This window comes from Mastigoproctus giganteus, chromosome 1 (assembly GCF_048544385.1).
Source record: "Mastigoproctus giganteus isolate SK-2022 chromosome 1, ASM4854438v1, whole genome shotgun sequence".
Classification (NCBI taxonomy): Eukaryota; Metazoa; Arthropoda; class Arachnida; order Uropygi; family Thelyphonidae; genus Mastigoproctus; species Mastigoproctus giganteus.
The window spans coordinates 274,436,192-274,448,852 of NC_143575.1; the positions used below are offsets into that span (position 1 = coordinate 274,436,192).

Genomic DNA, 12,661 nt, shown 5'->3' on the forward strand with positions numbered 1-12,661 from the left:
GGTGGATAAAGTGCCTGCCTGGTAACCCAATGGTCGTGGGTTCGAATCCCGCCTCAGGCTTGGATCAGAGTAGAAAATGCAAAAACCTTGGGAGGTGCAATATGGCCACAGTGCTGATGTGCCAACAACTAACAAAAAAAAAAAAAAAAAAAAATCACTTCGCAGGTGCCTAGTCTCCAGATGCTGCAACTGACAGAATTTAACCCCCCACTTAGAAAAGAATCCCTTGTTCCTCTGGCCAATCTTGTTGCCCTTCTCTGTACTTGTTCTAGCACCTCTACATCCTTCCTAAAATGAGGCCTCCAGACCTGTATGCAGTAGATAAGGTGTATTGCTTTATACAAAGGTATAATCACTTCCATGGCCTGCTCTGGCAGCCGGTCTGCACTGCTCAGAGAACTTCATATCCAACTGCACAATTATCCCCAGGTCTTTTTCATTCTCACCTCCCTGAGTGTAGTAGCACACAGTTGGTATATTTCCCTTGGGTTACTGCTACCCATATGCAGTACTTTGGATTTGTCAATATTAAACTTCAGTTGCCATTTCTCAGCCCATCTGCCTAACTTTTCTAGATACTGTTGCAGCTACACTGCCTTTACTATCATTAACAACCCTGCCAACCTTTGTATCATCTGCAAACATCGATTATCATTAATAAATACATAAAACAACAACGGGCCCAGCATTTATTTTAATATCAGAAAGTGATTTAACTGCTCTGTATTCAGTTGAAGTTAACACTATTCTTTATTTATTTATTTTTTTTTTTGATTATATTGGTTTTGTCATTGTGGATAGTATCACTAGATATTGAAGATATTGAATTTGGTTTAATTGTATCATTTATGTAATTTTAATTCTTTGGATGAGAACAGTAATGACAGCAATAAAATCATCACAAAATAATTCATTAATTAGTAATTATATTAAAAATATTAATATACAGTATAATAAAATTTGAGGTGAGTCGTCCAAGTCATTTGTAATTGGGAAATGGACAGTTATCCACTGAATGTGAAACTGATTTCAGTTCCACCTGAAAATTTATTGAGAAAGACTGTTGCAGGCAGTTACAGTAATAGTCATATAGTGCAAGGAAGCCACAGTGCTTTTGATGCACTGGCTGGGGTTAAAAAAAAAAAAAAAGAGTAGAATGCAAAATACAAATTATATGCTTTCCTCCTCACATAGGTAACTATCCAGTTTACCTGTGAAAGCAACCTTTTCAGTAATCAGTGACTCACTGGCTAAAAGAAAACTTCCTACAATCTAGTTTAAATCTCTTTTCCCTGTAATTTGAATTTGTCTTTGATTTCTGGAATTCTCTATAATATTGACAATTCCACCTTTGTTCATTTTACTAGCTCCTCTCAGAGCCTTATAAACCTCAATCAGGTCACCTCTGAGGTGCCTAGTTGCCAAGCTCTGTAGCCCACATATACCGAGTCTTTCCTCATATGGGCACTCTTTTGCTGATCTCACCATGTAATTTGCCTGTCTTTGGACTCAAGAAGCTCAGTCTTTTTTCAGATGAGATCTCCATATTTGAACACATTTTCCTTTTCTGTGTTAGGGTTACAAAGAGATGAACAGTGTGTTGATTGAAAGCACAACATAGAAATTAACATTTAAAATTAAAGCACTAACTCTGTGTTTCAAAAGCAATAATTTGTTTTTGACTCTTTAATGTTGAGAAATCTACGTCCAGAACATTCAGTATATTAAATAAGCAACTACAGTAATTAGAATTAGTTGAGACATAAGATGCAAGAAAGCAAGCTTATGCAGCATCAGCCAAAAAAAAACCAAAAAAAAACCCTCCCATTTCACGCATTCATTCACTCCAAATGCCTGTCTAGCTCAGCCTTAAATTTATTTAAGCTATCAACTTCTACAACAAGAGATGGAAGTCTATTCCAGCAATCAACAATCAATTCCTTGTCAGCTGTGAGGGATACATTATTAAAAAGGACGGCAGATTTTTTTTTTTTTTTTTGTAGTTATTGGCGCATCGGCTTCTGTGGCCATAATGCACCACCCAAGGTTTTTGTAGTACTTTGATCCAAGCCCGAGGCGGGATTCGAACCCGAGACCTTTGGGTTGCCAGGCAGGCACTTTACCCGGTCGGCTGGACGGCAGATGGCAAGACTAAGATCCAATAGAAAATAGGGGATTGGGGAAATAATAATTTAAAAAAAAAAAAAAAAAAAAAAAATCAGTAAATTTCATTTTCCACTTATGCAACGTAAAAACAATGATAAATTTTTAAGAAAAACCTTATTTACGCACACACATTCACCTTCAGCACATATTGAACATTTAAAGACATGAGCAAATATATGCTCTATCCTCTCAATATGTACTTGAGATGGTAGAACGCTAACAGATTCTCTCCACTCGTACCATGCTCTAGCAAGATGGATGTACTAAGGGTGCAGTTGCTGCGCAGTCTCCAAGGTCGTGGGAGACCCAGAAACAATGCAGTTAGTGTTCGTTTGAGACCATTTTTATGGCCTCTAAAAATATGCATACCAGGAAAGCCCCCCTCCCCAAGAATTTGACTTTATGATCTACAAGAGTAGGTGGGAATAATAACTGTCAGGTTATTTTGTTTAAGAACACTAGACTGAACCATGTATGCTTAAGAAACAAAGTGGATTGAAAAATTTTGGTATACAAATATAAAACAATCCTATCTCAAACTTGTAGCTGGGAAGGAATTCCTGTAGTTTATTATATATAATGTTTTGGATGTAGGATTTCTCAAAATTGCAGAGTTAATAAATTGTTACTTTTAAAACATGGAGTTAGTGTTTTAATTTTAGTCCAATTTTAAAGAGATGAATATTTTCTTGTGTACTAATGGCAGGTATATTAAATTTGATTAATTTCCAAGTATTGATTGTCTTCAATATGTTGTTTTCAGTGTGCACAGAAAGGAAAGAAGGTAGGGGAAAAGAAGTATGTTTTTTGTTGAGTGCACAAATTAAAAAATAGTACACTAATACATGTGAGCTGGAAAATGCAAATGGGCCTGTGGTACTGGATTCCATGACTTAAATACAGTATATATCCAGTAAATGGAATTTTAATGACAAAGAATGAAGCTTTTGGGGCAAATGGACCCCTTCCTCAGCAAATGTATACAGATTATAACAGAATATGGATGTTATAGATAAAATTTCAATAGATATAAGAGCTGTGCATACCTGGCTGCACGATTGACATTCATCTACTAGACTGGTGTTCGTTGTTGGTACACGGACTTGTATGGGTTTGCTGCCAGCAAACCCATACACGTCCCATACAAACATCAGGCTTCAAGACTGTTGATTCCAAGATAGGGTGTAGCCTCATGTCCTTGCAAGGTTTTTGAATTGTATGATATGTTCAGTGATTCCAGCCAAAGGCGGTGGCGAAAGTGTCGGGATTGGTCGATCACTTCATAATCATCTTTTGGGTTAAGGTCATGGTGGGTCGACCAAAAATGTTCCGCAATTGTGGAGTGGTCAGTGTCACCAAGGCGAATTGATCTGTCATGCTCTGCAAGGCAGTCTTGAAGGCGTCTCAAGCTCTCCCCTATATAGCAACTGCCACAATCTTTGCAAGTTACGTAGTATACCACTCTGCTACGCAAAAGAGGGGTGATTGAAGTTTTCATGTTAGAAACCAGAGAACGCAAGCTCGTACCAGGTAATTGTACACATTTTATGCGATATTCCGGGAGTCTAGTAGATGAATGTCAATCTCGCAGCCACGTATGCACCATACCATGCACAGCTCTTATATCTATTGAAATTTTATCTATAACATCCATATTCTGTTATAATCTGTATATGTTTGCTGAGGAAGGGGTCCATTTGCCCTGAAAGCTTCATTCTTTGCCATTAAAATTCTAATTACTGGATATATCCTGTATTATTTCTTTTTCTTCTGTGAGCTGTCAGTCTTTGACATATGCATTTGGAAGACAAAAACATACCAAATGACTGTGAGTATATTTGTTGTTTGTTTGTTATTTGGTTTTTAGGAGCATTAGAAACTTGAGGCAATATTGCTTTGGGGATATGCTGTGGTCATTCCCTGACCTTTCCGCATCCTCCGTATTTCGTGGTCACGGGCTTGAATCCCGGTCTAATCAAGAAGCGTGTGCTACACACTGCTGCTCCTGCCCAACTGGCTACGGAGGCGACGTGATGAGTATAATAGTTATAATGCCAGAAGAAGAAGATTTAGATCTTAGAAAGGCTTTTCATAGTGTTGCACATGGAAGACTGCTGTACAAATAGGAGCAATATGGCATTGGAGGCAAATTGCTGCTATGGATAAAGAGATGATTGAGTGGGAGAAGACAGAAAGTAGTAAGCAATCGCCACTGCTCTCCACAATGTTATTAGTGGGGTCCCCCCATGGTTCAGTGTTGGGTTCATTGTTGTTTTCTGTATTTATTAATGATATTGATGATGGTCATCATCATCATCATCAGCTATTTTCAATCCACTGCAGGATGAAGGCCTCTCCAGCAACTTTCCAGTTCCTTCTGTTTTGAGCACTGGCCATCCATTTACTACTCAAAAACTCATGAATTTCATCTATCCATCTCCCCCTTTGTCTTCCAGGTTTTCTTCTAGCTCCTCTTGGGTACCATTCTGTTATTTTCTTAGTCCATCTGTCATCATGTCTTCGAGCTATGTGTCCTGCCCAAGACCATTTTAGTTCTTTAGTTTTGATAAGAATGTCCTTTACTTGAGTTTGCTGCCTAATCCATGTGTTTCTCTTCTTATCTAACATTCTAATTCCCAATATAATTCATTCCATTCTTTGCTGTGTAGTTCTTAGCTTCTCTTCCATTCTTTTGGTGAGTGCCCAAGTTTCACTTCCATAAGTCATGGTGGGGAGTATACATTGATTCATTATTTTACGTTTCAGACAAACTGGGATATTGCTCTTCAGTATGTGACTATATTTCCTGAATGCTATCCATCCAAAATTTATTCTTCTCTTGACTTCCAGCCATTTATCATTATTACAGCTAATAACTTGTCCCAGATAAGTATATGACTCCACCTTTTCAATTACTGCTCCTTCAATCATTATTTCCCTTTCCGTGGCATACTTGTTCATCATTAGTCTTGTTTTAGCCATATTCATCTTTAGTCCAAAATCCTTACTAACTGTGCATAACTGATTAAGATTTTATTCTAATTCTTTGGGATCGTGGCTTCTGACCACAATGTCATCTGCAAATCGTAAATGGTTTAGGTACTCTCCGTTCACATTGACTCCTTTCTGCGACCAGTCTAATCTTCTGAAAGCTTCCTCAAGGGCAGCAGTAAACAGCTTCGGAGATATTGTGTCTCCTTGTCGAACTCCTTTCTCGATTTTAAATTTGCTACTGTCTTTGTCTAGTCTAATAAACGATGTAGCACTCTCATATATTTTCTTCAAAATCATAATATATGGAGTATCTATGCCTTGTCTTTCCAGTGCCCGAAACATTGCCTTATGCTGTATGGAGTCAAATGCCTTTTCATAATCCACAAATGCCAGGCATAATGGTGTTTTATATTCATTTGCTTTCTCCATTAGCTGTGATATTACGTGAAGGTGATCCATAGTTGAGAATCCTGTCCTAAAGCCAGCTTGCTCTTTCGGTTGATTCTCATCAAGTATTCTTTCTAATCTGTTAGTAATGACCCTTGTGAACAACTTGTAGATATGGGATAACAAGCTAATTGGTCTATAATTTCTGATTTATCTCCTTTCTTATGCAGCAAAACTATGATTGCATTATTCCACTGCTTAGGCATCACACCTTTTCTAATGCACTTTGTGAAGAGCCTTGCCAGTTTTTGTGTTATGTTTCTTCCTCCCAATTTTAACAACTCTACAGTAACTTCATCTTCCCCCGGGGCTTTCCGATTCTTCATTTTCTTCAATGCATGTTCTACCTCATCAGGAAGAATATCGGGTATGTCGTATGTGTTGCTACTTTGCAATCCATCTTCCCCACTGCTGGTATCATTCCCTCGCTCTTTGTATAATTCTCTATAGTAGTCTTCTGCTATTTGAATTATGCCTTCTCTGCTGTTTATAAGTACACCATTGCTATTCTTCAGTTTCAGTATCATTTTTCTTTCTGTATTGCTGCTCATGGCTGCTGATTTAAATCCTTTGTTTTCCCTTAATGCTTGTTCTACTTTTCTTGTGTTAAATCTTCTTATGTCCTCTCTGAGTCTCTTTCTAATGGCTTTGCATAACTCAGTATACTCAATTTTCTCCCTGGCAGTGTTTTTCTTGCTCTTCATTTGTCGTCTTTGGATCATCATGACAAGTGTTTCTTGACTAATTTTTTCTTCTTTGGATTTCTGTTTCCCTATAGGTTTCTTGGGCTTTATCACTTTCAGAAAGTTGTAATATTCCTCGTCGATATCTTGGTCTTGAGCAGTCTGCAGAAGCTCAAACTTGTTCTTAAGTTCCAGTACATACTGCTTTTTCTCCTCCTCTGTTATTTTAAAGACCTTTGTATTATTTACTCGAGTCAGTTTTTTCCTTTCCTACATCTATATGAAGTGTACATCTTACCATTCTGTGATCACTTCCAACATTTACCTTATTCAGGACGGTAACATCATTCACAATATATCTTCTGTTAGTGAGGATGAAGTCGATTTCATTAGTTGTTAATCCATTTGGACTCTTCCATGTCCACTTTCTGTTCACCCTTTTCTTGAAAAAAGTGTTCATCACTGACATTCCTTGAGATTCTGCAAATTCCACAAGTCTTTCACCTCTTTTATTTCTTTCACCAATTCCAAAATTTCCTATAGTTCCTCTTTCTGCGCTGTTTTGCCTTTTTCCAACCTTAGCATTGAAGTCCCCATAATAATAATAGTGTAGTGGGTTTTCTGCTCATCTAGAAGACTCTCGATTTCAGTGTACATGTCTTCAACCTCTTCATCATCGTGGCTCGATGTTGGTGCATAAATCATTACAATCTTTAGCTTGTACCTCTTAGAAATCTTGAGTATTAGTCTTGACGCCCTTGGTGATGTACTTTTGAATTCCAAAATGTTGTTTTTAAAATCTTTATGGACCAGAAACCCAACTCCACCTTCACTCCTTTCACTGTTTCCATTGGTGTACAGCAGATTTCCACTTGATAAACTTATAAGTGATTCATTTCTTCTTCTTGTTTCAGCCAAACCGATGATATTCCAATTCACATTTTCTAATTCCTTTTCCAGCTCTAATATCCTATCTTCACCGATGAGTGATCGTACGTTATAACAGGCCAAGTTCAGTTTCCGTGCATGGCAGCCTGGTCGTACCCAGAGATTCTTAGCACCCTCTGCTTCCACTCTGATCCTCTCGCTGCCGTAAGAGGGAGAGTGAAAGCTGCTGGGGACTGAGGGCCATTTGTATTGTTGTGTTCTCATTGCTGGAGGGTTTGGTCTTTTCCTCTTCACGCTGACCAGGCGTCTTGAAGAGAACCACTCTGCACGTTCGTTGCCACCTAGGTGACTTAACAGGGCTTACCATCGAGAAGGTGTGCATGAGTGGATTTTAGGGAGGCAGGCCAACCGGACTTCTCCTAAATCTTCTGTAATAGAGAGATATTGGATCCATCAGTGTTTTAGGCTGAGTGTCTGATAACACACAGGATACCTGTTCCCCTCTAAGTCCCAGGATTCCTTCCCAGGATACCAGGATACCCCACACAGGATACCTGTTCCCCTCTATTGATGATGGTATATCAGGCTTAATGTCCAAGTTTGCAGGCAATACGAAGGTTGGTAACGTTGTTAATGACACTAATGACAGTACATTGCTGCAACAGGATCTAGAAAAGTTGAGCAGATGGGCTGAGAGGTGGCAAATGAAGTTTAAAATTGACAAATGTAAAATACTGCATATGGGAAGCAGTAACCCCAGAGTAATGTATGAATTGTGTAGTACTACACTGACAGTAGTAGAGAATGAAAAGGACCTGGGGGTAATTGTGCAGGCAGATATGAAGTTTTCTGAGCAGTGCAGGCAGATATGAAGTTTTCTGAGCAGTGCAGACAGTCTGCAAGAGTAGCTCATGGTGTCTTGTCAATGATATACAGGAATTTTGCTAGCAGGGATAAGGAAGCGATTGTCCCCATGTATAAGGCAATGGTCAGGCCACAACTTGAGTACTGAATACAGGTCTGGAAGCCTCATTTTAAGGATGTAGAACTGCTGGAATGAGTACAGAGAAGGGCAACAAGATTAGTGAATGGAACAAAGGGTTGCTCTTACGAAGAAAGGCTTAAGTTTTGCAAATTACAGTGCCTGGGGACTAGGCACTGGTGAGGTGATCTGATTGAGGTGTATAAAGCCTTGAATGGTTTGAGCATGCTCAATGCTGATGTGATTCTTCCTCTTGCTCAGAATAATAGTCTGAGAAGGCATAAATTCAAATTGAGGAAAGACAGTTGTAGAATATATGTGTGGAAGTTTGCCTTTAGCCAGCGGGTGGTTGATTGCTGGAACAAACTGCCATCTGTCATGGTAGAAGTTGATAGCTTAAATAGGTTCGAGGCATAACTAGACAAACATTTGGAGCAAGTGGATGGGTGAAATCAGAATTTTTTTTTTTTTTTTTTTTTTTTTCGCTGATGCGATATAAGCTTGCTTTCTTGCATCATTGTGCCTTTGCTAAAGCTATCAGTTTTGTACTTTCTTATATAACCATATATTTATATTAATTTTGAAATATGTTTTATCAGTTTTCTTACATTAATCATGCTGGAATTGTTAATCGAGTTTGATGCAGAATATGCAACTAAGACAGAAGACATACAGTCATGCACATCTACCACCAGCACCACCACATAGTGCACTGTGTCTATACAAGGTAAGAGTCTGGCACTACAGCATTTAGCAGATAGGTGTTCCGTGCAAAGAATAGGCCAGAGATGACTTAACTTGAGTTTCAATCAGAGGATGATCATTGGGGCCCAGTTATCAGGGACAAGTATCTCAGATGCAACAACCTTTGTCTAGTGTTCCTATACTGGCCAGCCACATGTTTGACTGAAGGTAAAATAATAAACTCCAGCATGCTTGCCCATCTGAACAGTCATGCCGCAGTGTATTAGACACCAGTACAAATTTATAACAGCCAGAGGGTGCAGGAGCAAAGCCTGTGAGAACCCACTGCACGAAGGGGATTGCACAAGATGGTGTGGGCAGTATAGTACTCTGGAATGTCATTCAAGAGCATTCCATGAGGTTCTCTGCCCTCTCATATTTGCCATACTTTCCTGATCTCGGCCCACTTGAACAAGTGTCAGGTTCTTGGAATGGGTCGTTTGGTTGGATCTGATACCATTGAATACCCGGTAGTGGGATGCACTGGGTTGGCATAGATTGCTAAAACTATGAACACCATTCAGCACCTCCTGGACTCTGCTGTGAAGCACTAGGTAGGGTTCTAATGCAAAGCTATCTGTGTGTATAGGGTTAAGCATTCTTACAGTTGTCAGATATTGGTCTCTTTTGAGTGTGCTTCTAAATAGATTTAAGCCATTCCAAGCAGCATTGATATTTCAATGATAGGTGACTCATTTATAAGACTGAGAGAATTATGACCAGGTCTGTTGTTTTATATGGGTAGCAGTAACCTCAGAGTAACATATCAACTGTGTGGTATGACACTCAGGGTGGTGGAGAGTGAAAGGGAACTGGGGGTAGTTGTGTAGTCATATATGAAGTTTTCTGAACAGAGCAAGACTAGTTCATGGGGCCTTGTCAATGATATACAGGAATTTTTCTAGCAGGGATAAGGAGGTGATTATTCCCTTGTATAAGGCAATGCGCAGGTCGCACCTTGTGTACTGTATACAGGTCTGGAGGCCTCATTTTAGGAAGGATGTAGAGCTGCTGGAACAAGTGCAGAGGTCAACAAGATTAGTGAATGTAACAAAGCGTTGCTCTTTCGAGGAAAGGCTCAAGTTCTGTAAATTAGTGTCTGGAGATTAGGCACCTGCGAGGTGATATGATTGAGGTATATAAGGCCTTGAATGATTTGAGCACGCTTGATGATGATGGGATTATCCCTCTTGCACAGATTAATCGCCTGAAGGGACATAAGTGTAAATTGAGGAAATACAGTTGTAGAATAGATGTGCCAAAATTAACCTTTAGCCAGCAGGTGGTTGATTGCTGGAACAAGCTTCCATTTGTTGTAGACGTTGACAGCTTAAATAAATTAAAAGCAGAACTAGACAAACATTTGGAACAAATGGATGGGTGAAATGGAAGGGTTTTATATATATATCTGTATTAGGCGAAGAATTTATTTGTAAATATTATTTCTAAATTTTAATATAGAGATCAGCACCGATTAATGCCATCTAAGTGAGAGATTATGCATTACATCGGTCTGTGTTGATATGTTCTAGATATGATAGAAAAATAAATTTATCGGATAGGCAATGAGGTAGCAAGTTAAGTGAGATTAGGTACAGTCTCAAGTAATGTGCAAAGTCCCAGTGCCGGCACAGTAGCAAAATCCTAGAAGTAAAGTGAGAGTAGAACAAAATGAGATAGAACGTAAAGTAAAACGGTAAAAGGCGAAAAAAAGTAGTGGTAGTGACAAAAATAGGGTGTGTGTGTGTGTGTGTGTGTGTGTGTGTGTGTGTGTGTGTGTGTGTGTGTGTGTGTGTGTGTGTGTGTGTGTGTGTGTAAGCTTGCTTTCTTGCATCATATGCTTCTACTAATGCTAATATGTATGAATGAGTATGCTTATTTATAGTGATCTGTATGAAACTTCACAGGAGTTTTATGCAAAACAAGTTTGGGAATTATGAAGTTATTAAAAGAATGTTCTTAATAAAGAGAAATGAATCTTTTTATTTGAATCAATATTAATTTTAATTACTAATAAAATGAATTATTTCTTCCCTCACACAGTGGAGTTATTTATGCCTTTCTTCAACTGATGCCACATCTGAGAGAGATTTTCACTTTCAATAGTTGTGTTTATTTTGGTGCCCTGATTTCTGCAACTGATCCAGGTTGGTGTCAATTTATTTATATGTAATAATATTCTTTTCACTGCGAAAAATGTTTTCATTTAACCTCTCATGACATTTTTGCAATGAATCCAAGTTGAGTGGAATTCTGTTAAGAGAGAGTTATAATCATGGCTTGACAAATACTGTCACCATGGTTACTAAGAAGTCCAACTTTGGAAATAGCATTTTACAGGTTCATCTGGTGGCTGTGAGGTCTAGCAGATAAGCCTGTAAAATATTCTATGTTTTACCATCACCGTGGTCTGTATCTTGCGAGTGTTGCCAAGACTTTTGACAAATGGCCCCGAGTGCCAAGCGTAGTGATTCGAGCGACCTTTCAGCGAATTTTCTAGCGTGCCAGTTATTATAAAGAGCTTATTTTTTGTGTGAGTTTTTGCAATCTCCTTAAACTCCTACTGTATATATTAATAACATTTAGCACATTAAAACTTACTAATACAGAAAGGAAAGTCGCCTTTCTTTATATTAATCACCTACTAACCTAATTTTTTTTTTTCCGCTTGGTCACTAGGTGGCACCGCTCCTGCCTCCACGCGGCGGGGCTGGAAACCTGGGAGGAAAAGCTCTCACTCCCAGGGCGAAAAGGAGCAAACAGCATGGATTCTGACAACAAAATCACAAAATCATCTAACATGGCCCAGTCAACTCAAGAACATGAAGAAATTTGTACAAACATGGCCAAAAGGCAAAAAACCGATATATATGAGATACCCGCTCCAAAATATCTCATCATTCATTCTACGGGCGAACAGTCCACTGGAAAATTATCCCCTTTCCTGATACAAAAATGTCTGGAAAGCATAGCTGGAACTCCAAAAGCAGTAAAAAGATTAAAATCAGGCGACCTATTAATTGAGACAGCCAATATACGACAGTCAGAGCAACTAATGAAAACGTCCACTTTTGGAGGAGTCCCAGTATCCATTACACCCCATAATACTTTAAACACCTCGAAAGGAGTAATCTCTGAATGGGATCTCCTCAGTATAACAGAAGAAGAAATATTACAAGAAATGAAAGCCCAGGGAGTCATTCATGTTAAAAGAATAACGGTCAAAAAAGAAGGAATAATCATCCAGACCAGAAATATCATTTTAACCTTCAACACTCCAAATCCACCACAGCATGTGAAAGCAGGATACTTGCTTTGTCAAATCCGACCCTACATACCAAATCCTATTCGATGCTTTAAATGTCAAAAATACGGACATTCACAAACAACATGCAGAGGAACAGCAATATGTGCCAAATGTGGTTCCCGAGAACACACCAACCAAGAATGCACAACCGAGCATCCTAAATGCCCAAACTGTGGTGGAAGCCACACTGCTTATTCTCGAGAATGCGAAAGATGGAAACAGGAAAGGAAAATCCAAAGATACAAAGCAGAACACAAAGTTACATACCAGGAAGCGAGAAAGACGATACAACCAGCCAACACAAGGAAACCTACCTATGCACAGATAGCTCAAGTAGTGCAAATAACCCAGAACCAACAAACAACAGGATCACAAACCGACGTTACAATAGCACCAAATGAATCGTTGTCAGACTGGGCACGCAAATGGCTCATGCCCCCAAAACAGCAG

General features: G+C 38.9%; 1 protein-coding gene across 1 annotated transcript in view; it reads left to right on the plus strand.

The window, feature by feature from the left end:
• Nhe3 (Na[+]/H[+] hydrogen exchanger 3) overlaps positions 1-12,661 on the plus strand; it is a 330,876-nt gene that overhangs the window by 76,462 nt on the left and 241,753 nt on the right. The window contains exon 5 of the mRNA XM_090377696.1: positions 10,948-11,051. Within this exon, the coding sequence (XP_090233822.1) occupies positions 10,948-11,051 (104 nt within the window). The remainder of the gene's footprint in view (positions 1-10,947; positions 11,052-12,661) is intronic.